This window comes from Eutrigla gurnardus (genome assembly GCF_963514095.1).
Source record: "Eutrigla gurnardus genome assembly, chromosome: 8".
NCBI classification, from domain to species: Eukaryota; Metazoa; Chordata; class Actinopteri; order Perciformes; family Triglidae; genus Eutrigla; species Eutrigla gurnardus.
This window is the reverse complement of record NC_139922.1, coordinates 535,231-557,428: the sequence shown is the minus strand read 5'-3', so window position 1 is coordinate 557,428 and position 22,198 is coordinate 535,231. Positions and strand designations below refer to the sequence as shown.

The following is a 22,198-nucleotide window of genomic DNA, read 5'->3' as shown; positions in this document are numbered from 1 at the left end:
TTTTCTAATGTGGCCAAACAGACCCAGACCGGAACCATAAAGGACTTGATGGAGCTTTTCCATCAGAAACTAGAAGTGTTGGCAGTCCACCAGTTCAACTGGCTGCACCAGGCAGAGCAGTTCCGCCTCCTCAAACAAAACATCACGGAGTGTGAAGCTGTTCTGCACATCGACTTTTCTGAAAACTATGCCTGCAAGCTAAGCACAGAGATCCAGTCCTTTCACTTTGGAGGCAGTAGACAACAGGCTACTATCCACACAGCAGTCCTGTACACTGTCCATGGGATCAAGTCTTATGCAACACTGTCTGACTGCCTTCGCCATGATGAACGGGCAGTGTGGGCACATCTAGAGCCTATCTTGAAAGAGCTTCGTGAAACCTTCCCACAAATCACTACCCTCCACATTCTGAGTGATGGGCCCGTTACACAGTACCGTAACAAAAATAACTTTTACTTGCTCAGTACTGTGCCTTTCCTCTCAGGATTCACAAATGTGACCTGGAATTATTCAGAAAGATCCCATGGAAAAGGGGCCCCAGATGGGATCGGTGGGGCAATAAAGAGAGAAGCGGATCTCTATGTTAACAGAAGAGGTGAGCTGCAGACACCAGAAGCTCTTTATGAGATGCTGACGAAAAGAGGCTCAAGTATCACTCTCTACTGGGTGACAAGTGAGAGCATTGAAAAATGTGACAAGTTGATTCCTGGCAACTTGGAGGCTGTGAAAGGCACCATGAAGATCCACCAAGTTGTGTCCTCACAGCCTGCAAAGATCACACACAGGGAGGTGTCTTGCTTCTGTAAGCGCTTAGAGACAAGTCCATGCCCTTGTTACCAGCCAGTAACTGTAGACCTGAAAGCCACCATACGCCAAACTGAGAAACCTGAGGACCTAGGGAACAAGAAAGTGTTCTAACTGAGAACCCCTCAAGCTCTCCACCTGAGCCACCTAGGGAACAAGAAAGTGTCCTAGATCTATGTGGCAGGTTTGTGATAGTAACCTACGATGAGCTTCCATATGTAGGCCAGGTCCTAAAGGTTGTGGAAGAGGAACTGCAGATCAGCTGTATGCGACAGTCTGATGAAAAGAACTTGTTCTTGTGGCCACAAACTCCGGATGTTACTTTCTACTTTAGGAAAGATGTTCACGCTGTCATTTCAGAGCCTGAGCCAGCAACCTCACGCTTCTCTAAGTTGACCTGCCAAGACTGGGTAAAGTTCAGAAATGCCTGGGGTTAAAGAAATGCCTCCAGATTAAGCCTACAATGTGTCTGGAGTTAGGAAAATGCTAATGTTATGTTCAAGTGTTTAATGAAAATGCTTATGTTATGACGTTTATGTGTCAAATGAAAATGAAATGAAAATAGTTATATGCTGATTCTTTAATAAAATGTTTTTAATTTGTCTCAACTCTGTAAATTATTGAATAGCATTAACTGCCTGCTGTTTCTCATCATTTGGGGCGACCACCTGTCATGTGGGGTAACCAACGATTGACAATTCTGTACTAAATTCAAAAGTTAATGTCTATCAGTTTTGGTTCAAATATTAATCATTGGTATAGCATGCATACGTGGATACTATCTGTACACATTTTAAATCAGTTTTATGAATTCTAGAGTAAAAAATGTATATGTAACGGCTTTATGAGGGAGACACTGCCATTATAGATAACATTTATTTAAAAATGGTTTACAAAAAATGAAAGGACACATGAGTCTATCTTTCTTAAACAGTTAATTTAATTACTGATACTTATAAGTAAAATTAATTCACTAAATAAAATATAAGTTATGTTAAGGAAATCTACTAATTTTGAGATAAATTACGGTCGTCCCAAATTACTTTTTTAAGGTCGTTGCCCTATTAATTTAAGTTTAAAAACACTAAAATATCTTTGTTTGAAGTTTTCACATACATGCATGTGTACACTACATTCCAAATGTTTGGAAAATGGCCAAATATATCTTTATTTTAAGTATTTTAAAAATAGGCCACTCAAAGGTCTTATTCGTCTTTGACATCTGTAGTTGCATTGTATTTTACTGTGAAATATTTACAGTACATTATTGTGAAACATAAGCAGTACATTACTGTGAAATATTTATAATAAATTACTGTGAAATTACTGTAAAAGTAATGCAACCAGTAGCCAGTAATTTACTGTAAATTTACGGTGAAAATTTTTACAGTGTAGTTTGTATAACACTAGAAACTAAGCGTTTTTGTGACAATATATGTAATTACATTTACAAATAGATAGAATTTTATTTACAAAACCTGCAACCATTGCAGAGAAGGAGTAATGGGATTTCATATTTGTGATAATTAATGTTCCTATCTTTCAGGGTGCCCGCAATCTCAACCCCACACCATATCAAGCAGACTACATAGGTCAAAAGGTTCATATGGACCAAAATGAAAAGCTGGCTATGTTTGGGGTCACCCATGTTGTAGCCATTGATGGCTTCAGCAAAAAGGTTGTTGCTCATTCTACAATGCCTATAAAAAACAACCTAGTGATCTACCAAGATGTTTTCAGGTAACAGCCCATGTATTGTTGTGGACACTAAAGGGATTAATTAAATCTGTCATTTCTGCAAGACAGTGGTTGTCGGCCAATTTATGGATATTATATCAATATTGTGCTGTACTATGATACTAGATATGGTCTGGGATATCATAACAATATGACAGAAGTGTAGTCTCTGGTTTAAAAGGCTACATTTTAGGAAAGTTATGCAACTATGAAGTTATTAGACTTGTGGCTGTTTTATTCTTTGCCCCAACCAGCCCAGTCATCATATCAACATTACTAATGGTTCTTTATCAAAAAAATATCTTGTGCATAAATATTTCATGAGGTCTCAAGGTATTCAGCCAAAGATATGATATTTGAACTTGTTTATATTGCTTGGCGCTCGTTCCCCCCACTATTTTGTGTTGGCCATTTGCAGATTTCCCCTATTCATTGACCCACCGGTCAATTATAATTCCTTTTAGACAATGGAGAAAAAAGAAAAACCGGCAAATGACAAAGCTACATTCATTAATCCCATACTATTAAGCCTTTAAAGTAGTTGTACAATGTGGCTAAATGACTGCTTAACATCTACATTGTTATTGTCAGTAGGCTATAACATTGTTATCATATCATAGAGCCAATACTTAGAGCAACTTATTCAGAGCAGTTGCGTTTGAAAGGTTTTCCCCAAATTACATTTTTTTTTCATCCAATAGGTCTGCAGTACTTGCCAATGGAATGTGGGATCAGGTGCGAGTAGATCATGGCAAGGAATTTTATTTGACACTGTTCATGCAGGAGCTGTTGTCGCCATATCACCATAATCAGGAGAGAAGGCCTTACTTACAGACTTCATCAACAAGGGTAAAGTTGTAACATGCCATTGAACATAACATTAACCTTGGCCAAGAACAGGGATTTTTTTTTAAATTATCTGGTTATAACTTAATATTAAACTTCATAAGCAACCACACTGTAGTTTATTCAAACCTTATATTGTAGTTATGTGATGAACATTTTTTTATTACAGTCCATTTGGATAATTGTCCTACCAATTCCTGGTAAAACTGTGAATTTACTAGCTTAGCAGTCATTGTGCATGATACCTGCATATATAGTCATTTCTGTTACATGTGCATAATGACTGAGTTGGTAAAGTTACAGATTGACTGGCAGTTCTGCATGACTATGTCTCCCAAATCTAAGAAAACATTTATAAGTTCCATTAAACCATCAAAATAAATGAACTGATGACAAATCTGTTTCTGGTTCCAGAATCATATAGTTGAACGAATCTGGCCTGAGGTAAATAATCGTGTCAACTATCCCCTCAAGACAGCCCTTCTGCAATTGGTGGATCAAGAGGAACTAGACATGGATGACAACCTTGTTAGATATTGTGTGTCCAACCTGACAATCCAGTTGTGCCAGATTGGTCTTACAAAGGTAGTGGAGTCATGGAACGCTCACCGAATACCAGGTGAAATATACCGGTGAAGCGAAAACTAAAATAATTACAACAGGCATTCATAAGTTTCAAGATCAAGTATATGTTCTTTATTTTACAGGTAAAGGCATACCAAACAACTTGGCTGGCAGTGGTTGTCCAAAACAAATCCCTGAGGAGCTGTTGCCTCATTCAGTTGAAGCAGCAGACCTTTATAGCCAACAGCTGGGATCACAACTGACCGCACATTCTACTTTTGGAGTTGATCCATTTTCAACCGAACAGAACAAAATTACAGTGGAGAATCAGTTTGCAGAGACATATTCAGACATATCAGACTTGTTCTCGAGAGCAGTGAACAACGACTTTGCACCATTCAAAGAGGCATTGCTCTATCTCATAACTACAACTCAGCGCAATGTGTGAAAATCCATTTGCTCCATTTGAACTTACAGAATATAGTAACAGGAACAAGTAATTGGTGGCAGTGGGTGTTTGATAAAGATAATATTAATGTCAATCAAATAGTGTTGTAAATAAGACCAGATGATCAAATGTTCAACTTATTTCTTTGTGTTAAATAAGAACTCTGACCCAAGTGTTCAGTCAATTATGTAAACTCAAATACATAAAAGTGCAAAATGTTACTCCTCTTCACAAAGGGATTTCAGTACAGAAAATACCTCTGACAGACCATTAACCTCAAATATGTTGCTGCCTCTGGAGTCCCCCCTACATTTTGCACAGTAGTCAGATGTCTCCTGCCACTGTTCCACACATCTTTTGCAGCCAATGATGCTTTTGCAACATTGTGTGAAGACTAGGGCTGGGTATCGTTTGCATTTTCATCGATTCCTATTTCGATTCCGATTCTTTTCGATTCCCGATTCCGATACCAATATTAATTAGAAAGTAAATAAATAGAATATATCAAGAATAAATTGTTTTATTTGAAAATTGGACAAACCAACACTGTTGCCTCTAAACAATAAGTCAATGTACAGTTCTATAGATGTTAACACTTGCTGCTTCATTATTTTACTTGAAATCTGCTGCTGTGTGATACACACACACACACAACATCACTCTCTGACAAGCAAACTGTCCCATCATCATGCTGTCCAAACAGCATGGCATCTACAAAGTAAGAATCCTATCAGTATCACCTAACATTAACAGGTAACTGAGTTCAATGTGTTCAGAAAAATAACAGTCAGGAGGACGTCCTTTTGTTTTAACTTAAGCAATTACAGCTGTTTTTGTATAACGTTACTAACCTTTGGCGTCGGACTCCGAGCTCGTCGTGTTGTTGCTGTCCGCCGGATTTTTTTTCAGCCATTGTTCAAAGACACCACAGTCCTTCACATTTACTCCGTGAGTTAATAAATGCTTCGCCATATTACTCGTGCATCCCCCCTTGCAAGAAATGTCTCTCTCGCAGGTGTTGCAAGTCGCCAATCCGTCTGTCTTCCTTGAATAACTGAACCACACTTTCGACCGTTTTTGTTTTGCGCCTCTTCCCTCCATTTTCTTCGTATCTTGTCTACACAGTACACCGCGCAGCCGCGGATGTGACGTAGTACGCGCGTCATCCACACAGGTCCTTGCAGATCATAAAAAAGGTCCTTGCAGAACTGCCAGGAATCGAAATAAAGAATCGAAATGCGCATTTTTAAACGATTCTCGAATCTTCGGGTTTCGGTTCCGGTTCCAAAATGGGAACCGGTTTTCGGTACCCAGTCCTAGTGAAGACTGGCTCCTCGATGAACTCTAAAAAGAGAAATTGAGAAAAACTACTAATTTTTTGTGTGTCCATTAAAATATTATTCTGTATTGGGTGACAGTGTTTTATTTTTTATTAACTTTAATGCATTTAAAAATGTTTTTGTTATTATATCATACTATGGCCTGTCTGCATCAGTACATGCAAGTAACTGTAGTGAATTAAACACAAATGACCTTGGTTAGAGAATGTAAAAACATGTATTTGTAAAACACAAATTCTGGCACACAACAGGCAAAAAAGATTCAGAATTATTTTACATGTGTGTGGTATTTATTTACTATCCATTACATACTTACTCAAACAAACAACACAGCAGAACCCTTGCTTGATGGTCTGTAGCTGGGAAGGAGTCAGGATGACTCTTTGAGTGGCAGTCAGATAGGTGAGGTCTCTGATTGCTGCAGTGACATCCGGTAAGCTCTGTGATGCCAGTACCAGCTCTTCGATTTTTTCGGTGACCTCTCCAATACCTGCAGCATCTTCATCTCTTCGGCTGCTGAACAGAAAAAAAGAGATAATTACTGGTATTGTTAAATCGGTTTTGGTAATGGCTATCTAACCTTTTATTTGAAAGATTAGAAAAGGGGGGACTAAATAACAAAAGTAAGTATTTTTATTCATGAATGTAGCTTGGCCAGGTCAGGGCATTCAAAACAAGCTCAATTTCACTCCTTGATTATGTGGATTTGTTTTTTGTTTTTTAATTGATAGGCTCTTATACTTTTGTGGGGGAGCTTTTGCCCTAGCGGCCTGCAAATGTGTTAATATATTGGAACGTCCAATTAAGTTATGTCCCAAACATAAAAGCCACCGTATATACAGAAGCAGTAATGGTCGGAGGGTAAGCAAATAGGTGCTGATTTCAAAGGTAAGATTAAATAAAAAAACACATAATGTATTTCAATATGTGTATAAATGAGAGTAATATGAATACATAAGATACCTCTGTCTCTTCCTCTTTGTGCCTTGAAACTCATGGAAGTCCTTTTCTGGTACAGCAAGAATCTTTCGTGCATTTTGCTTCCAGTATTGGGACCCTTAGGAGTGGTGGTAGTAACCAGGTAAAAACAATATAATTTAAGTGGCTGGTTCAGTCATGTGATATGTATATATATATATATATATATATTAATTAATATTACCCACCTGTTGTTCCCTCTGACTCCAAAATTGCATTTCCCTGCGCATCAGTTAACATTATGGGATCATGACTTCCAATGGCATCTTGGACTTTGCCAATGATCCCCTGAAGAGAAGCCTCCCATTCCGCAAACCGTACAACCACCATTTTGCTGGGACTCAGTCTCCCACCAACCAGGTCAGCAAGGTACACTGATCTGTAAGAATATCATATTAAAATAAATGACACACAAGGCATTCATATTCATACCCTTGTGTATTATATCAATAATAACTAAACCATATAGTGCATTTTCTAGGGAAAAGTGTTAAAACGTACATAAATTGGTATCAACTAGGCCCATATATATATATATATATATATATATATTAGGGCTGTCAAAAGATTGATTTTTTTAATCGCGATTAATCGCATTTTGTCCATAGTTAACTCGCGATTAATCGCAAATTAATCGCATTTTTTTAGCACATTTTTTTTTCTTCTAAATGTACTTTAATGAATTTTTGTTCATATTCTTAATACTTTTAACAACATAAGGGCAAATATACTTGATTTATGAAAATGTTTATTTAACACTTCAAATATCCCCTTACCGAAACATGGGATCAAAACAGGGTTATAAGAATATATCACAAACAATTAAAGTGAACATGTCACAGGAGATAGTGTAACAGGAGATAAGTACAGTTAGGATATAAGTGCATTGGCTTGCAAGTGATATCTCAGACTGGACGTACTTCTATGGTAGCTCATTTCATACCCACAGTACGCGCAGATGACTTTGGTCTTATCGACTGAACCATCCGGCAGTCTTTTGAAGGTGAATTTGCCGTTCACAAATCGATTTTAAACGCGTGTGGACGCGCCGCTTCCCAGTATTGCACGCTTGGTGGGCTGCCACTAGAGGATGATTGACAGGCGCTCTCCTTCAAACAACATATTTTTGCGAGCGTTCGCGAGCGTTCCCGAGGCGGCGAGTCGAGCCCGGCGCCTCTGATTAGCATAAAGTAGATTCGACTTATACTTGAGGAGCGGCCAACTCGCGCGCCGTCTCTCGACATTCGCCGCAATGCTACCAGAATACAATGAATGGGACGCGGGGAAACACCGCTGCCTGTGGACGCGCACCTTCCCTCTGGATCAAGACTACAGGTGCCACCGACGGCCATAAATCATACAATGCGCGTTTTTTTTTGTTTTTTTTTAATACCGAGCGTTAATCGCGCGTTAAAAAAATTAACGCCGTTAAGAGGATGTTGCGTTAACGCGTTATTAACGCGTTAACTTTGACAGCCCTAATATATATATATATATATATACCACTATATGCACACTTTATGTACATTTTAACACATTTTATTAATATTTATTAATAAGTAATCAATTAGTAATTACGAATGAGACAAAGAATGGCAACTGGAGTTGAAATGATCATATCTATCAAATCTAGCTCTTATGCAACGACATCAAATTATAATTGATTTCCCATCTTGCAATTAGTACAATTGAAATTATAAATCGTTTCACAGTAAGCGACTTACCGGTAAGTAGTTTAGTCGTTCAGGGTTACCTTTGAAATGTTTTGGAGGCAGTGGCTCTAGGGGGGGCTGAAGCCCGCTGTGCAGCTGAACTAGCAGTACTAGTCGCAGGTGATCGCATGAATGAAAACCGTTGGCCCGTGATATTTGGAGCTGATGGAGTGACTTCGTCCTCACCATGAACCTCATGTGAGCTCTTGGAGCAAGGTCTAATGAGCTGAAAACACCTGACGCTGCTCCAGGAAACAAGGCCACGTTTGCATCATCCGTTATGTATAGACTTTGAGCTGAGACCTGTGAAAAAATAAAAGAAACCTTTTTTTATTCTTCTGTGACGACCGAGAGGAAACTTCTCCAAATGCTAACGTTAAACCTCTATATTATGCTAGTAACAAACATAATGTTATAGGAGGCTCCCGACAACAAGTAGGCTGACGCAGAGCAGACCCGTAATGTAAGCTAACGTTATTAGCTAGCTATTCCCTGATTATGTAGTATTATTTTCATCTTTACCTGAAATATGCGGCTCAGTTTTTCTGCAGTCATGTCGTCTTCCCTGAGATACACTCTCTTATTGTTTCGAAAAACAACGTACTGATCCATGATCCATCAATTACGTTTTCCCCTCTCCGACACAGCACCGTCCTCATACGCGCTCTAATGTTAACTGCGTACGGTAAACGGCAACTTCCGGTCGTACAATATGAAAAAACGGGCATTTTTTCGTTTCTGTCTTCTAGTGATTTTAATTTTTGTTATTATAACTAGAAAATGAAAAACAAATAATTTTTTTAATTTAGTCCATCCCTTTCTGACCTCGACAAAGAAAAACGCCTTGTAATTCAATTTTAATTTTAGTACTTTAAAACGAAAATCAAATAACCACTAATTTTTTGTTTTTTAATATCCGTTTGTGAATTGAAAATCGAATGACCAAAACATACACGGACCCAGAAGGCGCTGTTATGCCGCGAAATTACCTGAAAACCTACTTTGAGACATTCAGGGGGAGCTCTGAAACACTGTTCATAAACGCTCTGACAGCGTCTCACGCTCACGTTTTGAAGTAAACCCACTGTTTTAAACACGCAACAAAAGCGTAATGACGCGGACATAAAAGCAGAGCCTCCGCCTCTTCGCCGCTGCCACTCAGCTGTTCATCCTCGGTGCAGCAAGGCTGGGAAAGAGCGCTCGGATGCCGCGGGGAGGCTGATGGGGGGCAGATGGGAAGTGCCCCCCCCCCGCACCCCTAGTTCCGACGTCTATGCTGCTAACGTTTGTTTCTATGATCGAAATGAAAAACGTTGTTACTCGACGGTTACAAGTATTCGAAATGTCCATCCCCGTCAAGCTATGATGCTTACTTAGTTAGCCAAGCTCAACTTACCTGTCTAGGAGAAGTGTAGCCAATTCTGCATCCGATTTCAAATTCCTCTCAGCTTTCAACTGTCTCCACCGTTCAAATGCATCCCCTATATAGACCCTCGCTTTGCCTCGGTTTTTATCTTGGCGTTTTTGTGAATCATAACCGAGCTCTTTTGGGTTTCGTTGGCTCTGCCATTGTAGCTCAGTCGAAACTGGCAACCCGTGGTTGCTCGGCAGCTGCGACTCTACTGACTGCAATGATTTGTAGACGCCAGTGGGTGGCGCCACGTGCCAAAACATGTTTTCAAAACATAAACATGATTTGCGGTCCGCAAAAGATTTTTTTAAATGCGAATATTTTGGCTGTACGTTGTTGGTGAGTTCATTATGTTATATGATCATTATTCCTGAGTCTCTATGACATATTAAGATGATTTTACGGCCAGTTGCTTTAGATTTCTTACATATTGTACCTTTTACCAGGGCTAGGGATTTATATAGTGAGTTAAATTAAATCAAAAAATGAGGAAATGTTGGCTTGGAGGCTGAAAACTTTTGCTTATGAATAAAATATTTTCCCAACAAAATGAAAAAATTAACCAAACTGATAAACTTATCAAGAAGGCCAGCTCCATCCGTCTTGACCTGGTGCAGGTGGTGGGAGAGAGCAGGATGATGGACAAGCTGTCATCGCTGCTGGTGAAGGAGTCCCACCCCCTGCAGGTCACTATCACCGCACTGGTCAGCTGAGTGATAGACTGATACACCCCAAGTGTGTGAAAGAGAGGTATCGCAGGTCCTTCCTTCCTGCTGCTGTCAGATTCTACAATCAGCACTGCTCCCAATAGACCTCATTCTGCACTCTGCACTCTACACTCTTCACTATATTGTAAATAAAAACAAATTCACTACTGCTGGTAATTTTTGTACAATATCATGTTTATATACAAGTCTATTCTATTTCTTACCTTTTTAATTTATATTGTTAATTTTTGCTATTGTTATTATTATTATTGTGTTTTTTTGTAACATTCTGTCCTTTGGCTGCTGTGGCAAACAAATTTCCCCGTTGAGGGACAATAAAGGAATTCTGATTCTGATTCTGATGTTTGCAAAAAACACAAGAGCTGTCCACATCCATGAATTTCGAAATGAGGAAGTTAACAGGATATATTTTGTGAATAATTTTGAAATTAGTTTCTTTTAATTTGTTATGAATACAGTATTTATGAGGCAAAAGCCATGCTTTTTCCCCAGTCTATGTCTTCTAAATGAGAGCGCCAATAAAACTTTCCTCTTGGAGAAAACCTCTTTTTATCTTGAAAAATTGTTCTTATATGTTTATTGTTACATTTTTTGTCTTGTATGTTAATACCATTCAAACGCAAAACAGATGTGCCCTCTGGTCTTATTCCTTCACAGAAGGATAAGTGACTTTTCATTAAATTAAGTAAACCAGAGGGGATTGTTTTTATCACCGAGTTGTATTCTTTGAAAGGTATAGGAAAATTATATTGAGATAAAATTCTCATAAGAGAGGACAAGACCATGTTCATCCAAAACAGACAAGATATTATTTATACTTCTCTCAAACCATTTGAAAGAGATTTAACAAAAGAGATTTATTCCCTACAGTTATACACTCGTTATTCCATAACAGAGTTTTGTGAGGAGAAAAATTGTGAATGAAGCACAATTTCCAGGAAAGAAGTTATTGCTGATGAAATCTGGACAGTATGACCGGACACAGCGAGAGGGTCCCAGGTTTGATTCCTGGGTCGGCCCTGGGTTCCTTCTGTGTGGAGTTTGCATGTTCTCCCCGTGTAAGCGTGGGTTCTCTCCGGGTTCTCCGGCTTCCTCCCACAGTCCAAAGACATGCAGGATGGGGATGGGTAAATTGATGACTCTAAATTGCCCGTAGGTGTGAATGTGAGCGTGAATGGTTGTTTGTCTCTACATGTCAGCCCTGCGATAGACTGGCAACCTGTCAAGGGTGTACCCTGCCTTCGCCCAATGACAGCTCCAGCTTTTCGGTTGAGTAGTTGCACACCCACACATTCACAGTATACAAAATAAAGGTTCCTGAATGATGTCCCAAAAATGAATATAAAATTCAACTAAAAGCCCGTCTATACCTGGGGATTTACCCTTTTTTATTGAGAAGAGAGCAGTCTTGATTTCCTCTCTGGTCAGGCTAGAGTTACAAGTTTTATCCAGGTCCTTAGCAATTGTAACTATGTGTTTTTTAACCTTATAAATAAAAATTTCATAAGAGGGATTGTTGAATTCTGATTGTACAAGTTGCTATAAAAAGGAAAAACTGAATCAGATATCAATTTTTGATCCGTACATTTACTACCATTAATACTAAGCATACTTAATGACTTTCTTTGACCGTTTCTTTTCTCCAAAGCAAAAAAAATAGCTGGAGTTTGTTTCCCCTTCTTCTAGCCACTTGGCTCTAGATCTCACAAATGCACCCTTGGCTAACTCAATGTAAATCTGATCTATTTTTAACTGTATCTCCTTTACTTCTAACTCCTCTTCAGAAGATAAGTCAGGTTTAGATAAGAGGAAACCAATTCTGCTCAGTAATTCAGCTTCTGTTTTATTTTTGAGGGCTTTAAACTCTTTACTCCTCTTAACAGCAATACTTCTTGTCATAATCTTGAAGTACTTCTGTGTATATTCACCATGTGCAATTTCATTAAAGATTTCGCTGGATAGACATTTTATACTATCATTAAAGCAATAAGAAGGGCATTATTAAATTTCCAGTATCATCGTAACTTAGTTGTATTCTGTGAGCCCCCTAACTTCAGAGTGATTTTCTTATGATCTGACAATGGAGCAAAAGAATGGGAGACATCTTCCACATACTGAAGTGCAGAGGAAGAAACTAAAAAAGATCAATCCTGGATCTAGATGAAAGGTTACTTTTAGACCATGTAAAATCCTGTATATCTGGGTTGAAAAAATGCCATGTGTCGGTCAGGGAGAGATCTGAGCAAAGTTTCAAAACAATATTGTTGTTCAGAAAAGATTGACACAGTTTTGGGGGGAATCGATTCATTGCATCATCTGGACATTCATTAAAGTCGCCACCTAAAATTACATAAGAGTTAGGATATTTGTGTGATAGATCATGTATTTTTGAGGTTATCTGACTAAAGAGTATCTTATTAGACGAATGAGAATTATGCCCATAAATATTACATACTATGAAATTTTAATTATGTTTGAAAATGATGAGAATCCATCTACCATCATGTGAAGACACCACCTCTAAGATTTCCCCGACTACAGTAAATCTTATTTCCCCACTGCCCTTTCCGCAACTTCAAATCCGACTCACTCGAATGCGTTTCTTGTAAAAATATTAAATCAGCCTCACTATTTTTACAGAATAGAAAGTGGCTTTTCTTTTCAACAAATCGCGTATAGCCTACCTCTGACATTCAATGATTGACATTGGGAAGATTACTTTGGAAATGTAGTTGGTTACAATTACAAGTTACCCTGTTGAAAATGTAATAGTAGTGTAACTATTTCAATTACTTTCTCAAAGTAATGTAACTAATTACATTTGATTACATTTTGATTACTTTTCTTAATTTTGAAGGAAATCTCTCAATTGTTAACCATTTTCACATTTTAAGACCAATAGTGTGATAAACCTTTCAGCAGTACTTAAGACTATATAAAAACAACATAATAAAAGACTCAACCAGACTGAACTTCTGTAACTTTTTTTTTTGTTAGATTCATCTTCCCTCTCATCAGACGGTTTGGATGGTTCTTGCACCAACAGGACCCTTGGATGTTTCCTCTGAAAAAAGTTTATTAAAACCATAGATCAGTATTTTGGAATTGAGCACATATTTGTTCTTTACACAAATAATAAGCTGATAACAAAACATGTTGAAATGTAAATTTAAAAAAAGTGTTTGTTGCATTATTTATGTACAACATGTGGAAAACATGATACCATGTTGACCCAATGACAAATGTGCACAATTTAGACAATAGTACAACCCAGATAAGTGATGGCATTAATGTTCCATAAAATAGACCAAAATTATAAAGATGAAACTGTTCAAAAGTTGTTCTTTTATATGTTCAAAGGTTTAACCATTTATTATGAGTCTGACCTTTGTACTGCGAAGGAGGCTCACTTCCTCACTAAATGGAGCAGGCTGATTTCAGCCAAGAGGAGCAGGTTGTTTTAATGGAGAGAGTATGAGCGATACAAAAAAGCCTGATCACAGCCTGAAGCAACAGTGTTGCTGCAAATATGACAAGAGGAGGCTGATTTTAATTTCTGACAGCTCTACATTGAGCTGCTTTTAAATATGAAGCTTTAGAGCAACAACAACTGTTGTTTTAAACTGTGTTTTATATTGTTTTCATATATTTCACTGATCGCAATTATAAAAGTGCGATCAGTGTGTGTTTTATTGAAAGCGAGGCTGGGTGTGTGTATGAAAATAGGTTACAGTGGATTTTTTAGGTGCTGTAGCTACAAGCAAATGCTCATGTTGTCTCTGTATAAAGACCTTTTTAAATGTGAGAAAACAGAGTAGACCACCTACTCAAGATTTGCGTTTGGGCAACACATAACAGGCGAAACAATTAATTTATTCATGGCCACATTAAGTTAAATTATCTGTCCTGCTGCGAGCGCACAACTTCTTTCAGTGGTGACTGACTGTCTATAAAAGTAAATAGGCCTACTAAATAAAGCCTAATAAATGACCTCCTGACTTGAGTCGGATCAACAGCTGAGAAGCGTATCCCCTCAGCTGAACATCTGCAGTTGGAGACGCTCAGAGAGAAAGTAAACAGCAGCAGCGCGATCTCTCCCTCCGTACAAATGCTCCGTTCTGATCCAGCTCCACTGGACTTTCAAAGTAAAGGTGACGCCAGCTGTAAATGAGTTAAATAGTGAAACAGCTGCGCTTTTATAGTTTTTTTAGGGAAAAAACTATTTGATAAATCCGAGCTTTTGTGGCGATTTTTCAAATGTAACTTAAGTTGTAATCATTGAAATTTCCAAAAGCAACTGTAATTTAATTACATATTTTCTCCCAGTAATGTAATGGATTACAATTACGTAAATTTTGTAATTAAATTACGTAACGTCGTTACATGTAATTCGTTACTCCCCAACACTGCATAACCGTTAGAGAATCAAACTTAAAATCCATCAACAGAGCGGAGCTGTATGGCAAGCCGTTTTAACATTTAATAGCTAGACTGAATATGTATTGCAGATATCTGTAATTCAATTCTTCCTAGTCATAAAGAACATTTCAGATATCCACAATGACATTCTTCCTATCCACAATTGTCATTTCAGATATCCACAATGGCATTCTTCCTAGGACAAATGACGTCACGTTTGCCATTCATGTGTATTGGGCTTTCAATTTCAGATATCCAGAATTACATTCTGGATATCTAGAATGAACATTCTGGATATCTGCAATTGAATTCTTACTAGGAGAAACTCCCATTTCAGATATCTTCAATCCAATTGTTACTAGTCATAATTTTCATTTCAGATATCCAAAATGAAAAACTATTCCAGATATCCAGAATGTAATTTTGAATATCCAAAAATACATTGTGACTAGTAGAAATGTCGTTATGGATATCCACAATTCATATTATGACTAGTAGAAATGTAATTTCAGATATCTACAATTAGAATTGTGACTAGGAACAATACAATTGCAGATATCCACAAAATGTATTGTTGATGTCTGTTGACAGGTAGACAGGACGCCTTTTAAAAAAAAATTAAATTATGACTAGTAACAATTGGATTGTAGATATCTGAAATGGGAGTTTTTCCTCGTAAGAATTCAATTGCAGATATCCAGAATGTTCATTCTAGATATCCAGAATGTAATTGTGGATATCTGAAATTGAAAGCCCAATACACATGAATGGCAAAAGTGACGTCATTTGTCCTAGGAAGAATGCCATTGTAGATATCTGAAATGACAATTGTGGATAGGAAGAATGTCATTGTGGATATCTGAAATGTTCTTTTTGACTAGGAAGAATTGAATTACAGATATCTGCAATACATATCCAGTTTAGCTATTAAATGATAAAACAGCCACTTATACTTTTTAAGGATTTTTAGATATCTTAAATTTAGTTTTGACTAGTACAATCAAAGTTGTAGATATCTTAAAATATCATTTTTACTAGTAAGAATGTATTGTGGATATCTTTAATTACCATTTCTAGTCAAATGCTATTATGGATATCTAAAATATAATTACAGATAGCAGTGTGGTTCGATGAAATGTTAAAACGGCTTGCCTTGCCATAGGAGCTGTGCCTGAGAGCAGCGTGTTGCCGATGACGATGGGATGACCCGCTAGCTGCTCGTGCCTGGTTTCCTCTTGCCCTCGTCTCGATCCATGACCTGCTCATCCTATTGGCGCTTTCACTGCACCTGCTCGCCTCAGCCGCCAATCCCTCCGTTCGCTCGGTGTGTCCAAGATGGCGGCTTCCAGTGCTCCCTGTGAAACAGCCCCGCGTAGGAACGCGAACTCTGCCCGTCTGCCGGTTGCTTAAACGGACGGAGAGGAGTAGGAGGAGCCGGACCTTGGGGTCGCGGAGACGGTCTCCCTATGGTCGGTTCGTGCGGGTAGCCGGTGTCGGTGTCGGTCTTAGGGGGGCTGTGTTGTCCGAGTATGGCCACCGAGAACAGGATCCAGTTTTGGAGGAGAAACACAAAGGTTCCCGGAAGGTGGGTTCCGTTTACTTGTTTTACTAGACGAAGCAGGACTGACGTTAACGTTACGTGTTGTTGAGACCCCGCTAATGTGCAGTACAGGGACGTATTATTACGAAACACAATCATATGCTGTTGCGGCTTGAATCAACTCATAGGAATGCTGACGCAAGCTTAACCGGAAACCGGAACGGTTCAGCTGACTTTAGCATGTCAAATATGACGGGTTAGTCGTCACTGGTTAGTTATCACGGGTCAGTCAGTCATCACAGGTTAGTTGTCATGGGTTAGTTATCACGGGTTAGTCAGTCATCACAGGTTAGTTATCATGGTTAGTTATCACGGGTTAGTCAGTCATCACAGGTTAGTCATCATGGGTTAATCAGTTATCACAGGTTAGTTATCACAGGTCAGTCATCACAGGTTAGTTATCACAGGTTAGTCAGTCATCACAGGTTAGTTATCATGGGTCAGTCATCACAGGTTAGTTATCACGGGTTAGTAAGTCATCACAGGTTAGTTATCACACGTTAATCGGTTATCACTGGTTAGTCATCATGGGTTAATCAGTCATCACATGTTAGTTATCACAGGTTAGTCATCACGGGTTAATCAATCATTACAAGTTAGTTATCATGGGTTAGTCAGTCATCACAGGTTAGTTATCACGGGTTAATCAGTCATAACAGGTTAGTTATCACAGGTTAATCAGTCATCACAGGTTAGTTATCACGGATCAGTCATCACAGGTTAGTTATCACGGGTTAGTCAGTCGTCACAGGTATCACAGTTTAGTTATCATGGGTTAGTCAGTCATCACAGGTTTGTTATCACGGGTTAGTCAGTCATCAAAGGTTCGTTTTTACAGGTTAGTCATTACGGGTTAGTACTCAGGGGATACTCATCACAGTTGGTTAACGGCCAAATCTCAATGGCCCCCCCTAAGGTCTAAACCCTGAACCCTCAGAGACTTAACTGACGTCACCAGGTAGATGGTTGACTGTGACAGGCTGTGAGGGCTTGAAATGGTAGAAATACAAATGGGACACTTGGCATGTCACTTCACTTTGATGACACAAAATATATTATCTAAAAGTGTTGGTCATTATTTCACATTTTATACAGCCTGGTCTGAACATCTTCCAGGATCTTATCATCCCAGACCAGACGTCATTGTCAAATAATTTATTTTCTTGTTTTAGTTAAAACGGCTTCAATAAGCTTAATTAAAATAACTGGTTGATGATTAAACCAGGTGTGTAATATATTAATAATAATAATAATAATAATAATAAAAATGATAATAATAATAGACCAGCAATAAAAGGCCACAAAATAACTTTCAAAAATGAATGTGTTGCTGAGATGTACTTTTATAAGTTGGTGTATGAAAATATCAGCCTTATTCTTTCAGCTGTAATCTCGGTGGTGTAAAACTGATTTGGGAGCAAATAAAATAAATATAAAAACATAATTCAAAGTGGTAAGTAGGCTGTACGCTGACACAGAAAAGTTATTCCCTGGGTCATTCCGTGTCATTTCATCAAATGCCTCCCACCTGACCATCTCAGAATGTCCTGAAAAAATTCAAGTACAAAGACACACTTGTTAATAGGACAGATCCAAAATATTAGGTCTCTACTGTCAACAGTTTTCTCATGAAACATCATTGAATGAAGGGTAGTTTAGACGGTTTTTGGCATCATGCTCTGAAAAGCCATTTTTAAACAGCAATATCTGGAAAACTATCTCACCTGTGGCCTTTCTACAGTGTATATCTGTTACTAATAGCCTCCAGACATGAAATATCAGGGGTGTAGCTCAATGATAACCTAGTATGGTAGGTACTTAAAATGTGGCTTGTTGAAATAAAGTAGTACATTTGAAGAGTGGCTGAGTTCCCATTTTTGCAGATAAAAGACTCCTATTACTTCTGCCTCTATCTCTGGTGTTAGCCTAAACATTCTACAAAATATGGTTTCTCTCAGATGATTAGTGGTTTCACAGATATTAAGGCTCAAAAATCGAAGTAAACAAATCTTTGCCCAACTTCAGAGTCATATTCCAAAAAACTGACAAGTATCAGGTCCAAACTTACTTTTTTTGAAAGATCTTGTTAAAATCGTATAAAAAAATCGGGAGGGTGTTTTGCCTCAATTTGTCGCAGTGATTTTTTAAAATCCTGATATTGGTTGGGTTTTTGTGGCCAGTTTTGGTACTGCATGTCCTAACAGCCTACTAGTAAACATCACAGGAGGGCAATTCAATTGTGTTTTTTACCATTTACCAAAGACTTACATGTGACTAAATGCTACTGATAAATTTAGCCTTATGAAAACATTAAAATGTAGCACAGTTGTAGTTACAGAGGCAATAAGTCCTTGAATGTGAGTTAAACATGGTGAAAGCAGCATTTAATGTCTTAAACCATGAACACTATGAGGGATCAAACATTTTTTCATCTTTTACATCCAGTTCCTTAGTCACATTCATTAATTTTGCCGTCACTTTACAAATTTTTCTAATGTACATTTCTGCTCTGTTGTGGTCATCTTTTTTGATGGCATACATGCGCCCAGTTTCTGTAGAGGGAACGTCAATCCTTGCAATTCTAGCCTGCAGTGCACATTGCACGTCTTCTCTTCTTGGCCAGTAGAAACTCTTGGCAGGGCCATGTGGGTGCATGAACTGAACCAGTACATCTTCATCTTCATCTGAAACATCTCTGATACTTCCTATCCACCATTTCTGATCATACACACAACTCACATATTGTCTCATAGTGAGCATAGAGACAAACTGTTATTCAATATCAAATTGTTGTACTGTAATGTAAAATCTTTATGCTCAAATTAAGATTATTATTTGATTTGGTTGTGTAATTTATATACTTAAAGTATGACAAAATGTACAGTCTTCAATATTATGCTATCATGTTTGTTCATGGTTTAAGACATTAAAAGCTGCTTTCACCATGTTTAACTCGCATTCAAGGACTTATTGCCTCTACAACTGTGCTACATTTTAATGTTTTCGTGAGGCTAAATTTATCAGTAGCATTTAGTCACATGTAAGTCTTTGGTAAATGGTAAAAAACACAATTGAATTGCCCTCCTGTGATGTTTACTAGTAGGCTGTTAGGACATGCAGTACCACAACCGGCCACAAAAACCCAACCAATATCAGGATTTTTAAAAAATCACTGCGACAAATTGATGCAAAACACCCTCCCGATTTTTTTATATGATTTTAACAAGAATATGATATTTCAAAAAAAGTAGGTTTGGACCTGATCCTTGTCAGTTTTTTGGAATATGACTCTGAAGTTGGGCAAAGATGTGTTTACTTCCATTTTTGAGCCTGTGAAACTAATCATGTGAGAGAGACCATATTTTGTAGAATGTTTAAGCTAACACCAGAGATAGAGGCAGAAGTGATAGAAGTCTTTTATCTGCAAAAATGGGAGCTCAGCCACTTTATCTGCAAAAATGGGAGCTCAGACACACAACAAGCCACATTTTAAGTACCTACCATACTAGGTTATCATTGAGCTATACCCCCGATATAGCCTCCCATATTGGAGGCTATTAGTAACAGATATACACTGTAGAAATTTTGAAGGCCACAGGTGAGAGAGTTTTCCAGATATTACTGTTTAAAAATGGCTTTTCAGAGTATGATGCCAAAAACCGTCTAAACTACCCTTCATTCAATGATGTTTCATGAGAAAACTGTTGACAGTAGAGACCTAATATTTTGGATTTGTCCTATTAACAAGTGTGTCTTTGTACTTGAATTTTTTCAGGACATTCTGAGATGGTCAGGTGGGAAGATTTTCAGAAATTTGATGAAATGATACGGAATGACCCCCCTCCGATGATAATCTGTATCACCAGGTGTGTAGCATATGATGACATTCCTATGATTTCATGTGTTTTATGCTCCATATTAAAGCTATGGTCTACGATTTGAAAGGTTTGAAAAAAGCATCCCCCCCCCCCCCCCCCCACACACACACACACACCCCTCCCCTCTATGCTCCTTAACCCTAGAACACTATCGCTCAAATTCAAAACACCATCACTAACGCCGGGTGATTTTTACCCGAGATAATACACCCAATAAAAAGTACTTGTCATCAAAATATATCAAAACATGACAATACATGACAAATTTGAGTAGTCTTCTTTTATTTTAAACTGTGTCATGTCTAACAAAATGAAAGAAAAGCATCATGAGGGGACCATATAAAAATGCTCCAAAATTTCTGGAAAATTAGGAATTTGCGAACAAAAAATCAATAAAAAAAGAAAAATAATGAAGATGGAAACTTGGTTTTTGGTCCACCCATTCCTGGGATATTTGAGACTTCCCCGGTGAAGGCTCAGTGTCCTTGGCACACAAATAGTTGCAGGAGAGAGAAACAAAATATGTCATATTTCGAATGGGTAAAAAGGTCAGCTGACTAAAATCACCTTATCATAATATGAATGCTCTTGGAGATCACCACTTTGTGATAGTTATTCATAACCACTGCACTTAATAAAGACAACATGTAATTCCAGGACCACTCTTACTTACCTTATTTGTTACATGCAAATGGTACACGCAGACAGTAAACTACTTTACCTTCTATCACTATTGCTGGGTGAAAATCACCCAAACATGGCCTGTAGGAAAAAGTGTGTTTTGGATTAGGAAAACATCCATGCCATCAAAGATGTCAAAGACAATGCTGAAGCTACCCAGAGACTCATGACACTCAGATAAACGCAGCATAATGAAAATCACATAAATGTATTTGCTCGGGTGAAAACCACCCGGCAATAGCTTGGTTTCAGTCACGTGATTGTGATGACGCGTTAAGGGGCGCGATTTCCAAATGGCTGTCCGGAAGTAAAAATGCCGACTACGTCTATGGAGGAAACCGTTCCAGAGAGTCCGTATTGTAGGGATTTAGAGCCAGTTTCTAGAATACGATACAAACAATAAGTAAATATGTTGGGCGTGACCCGTACCTCATGAAGATGAGTGAGTTTTCTGGAGCGAGGGACGTGGCTCCCGGTGGGGGGAGGCTCACGGACTGAGGCATCGGGTACCCCGAGGCGGAGGATGAGGGTCCGCCGACGTGACCTGCCCTCGTTTACCCCGCTATAGCGGCACCGTCTGACTTGCGTACGCGTAAAGCGGTCAGCATGGAGACGGGTAGTCCACCGGCAGCCGCGCCCGACTCGTGCGGTCCCGATGGGCGCCCATCCCACGGCCCGAGGGTCGGGGAAGGAGGGGAGAGCGCGCCGAACGGAGAGGCAGGCGAGCCCGAGATGGGCCCAAGCACCGCACCGGGCATCCCAAAGTCTGAACTTAGGGGGACGAAGGCAACTGGTGCCTGCGACTGCCCCAGCAGCGGAGAACGCGAGCGTTCCCGATTGATGGCAAAGCGACTTTCAGACCCGCAGACGTAGGTTTAAAATCCACTTTTTACGCCGTTATTCTGTGAGCTTTTTACAATTCTCACCTTTATGGATGACAACCTTTGGTACTCTAAAAAAACGTTTCCTTTTCACGGGTAGAACGATTGTAGCAGCCGTAAACTACACAAAACATGGGCATCTTGACTTTTTCACACGGCAGTTCTATGGGC

At 38.7% G+C, this 22,198-nt stretch overlaps 1 protein-coding gene and 1 long non-coding RNA gene across 6 annotated transcripts in view; both read left to right on the top strand.

Annotated features, from left to right (window-relative positions):
- Nucleotides 1–3,266: 3,266 nt before the first annotated feature.
- On the top strand, nt 3,267–4,937 carry LOC311017332. Its single transcript, XR_014597621.1, has 3 exons — nt 3,267–3,390; nt 3,802–4,006; nt 4,095–4,937. It is a non-coding gene; the product is annotated as an uncharacterized lncRNA (long non-coding RNA).
- Nucleotides 4,938–16,287: 11,350 nt separating this feature from the next.
- The window catches only part of tbc1d22b (TBC1 domain family, member 22B), a 52,379-nt gene continuing 46,468 nt past the window's right edge, over nt 16,288–22,198 (top strand). For 4 of the 5 annotated variants that reach the window (XM_084015401.1, XM_084015399.1, XM_084015400.1 and 1 more), the window contains exon 1: nt 16,288–16,572. In XM_084015401.1, the coding sequence (XP_083871527.1) occupies nt 16,517–16,572 (56 nt within the window). In that variant the 5' untranslated portion in view covers nt 16,288–16,516. The remainder of the gene's footprint in view (nt 16,573–22,198) is intronic. The other variant, XM_084015402.1, reaches the window with a different exon arrangement.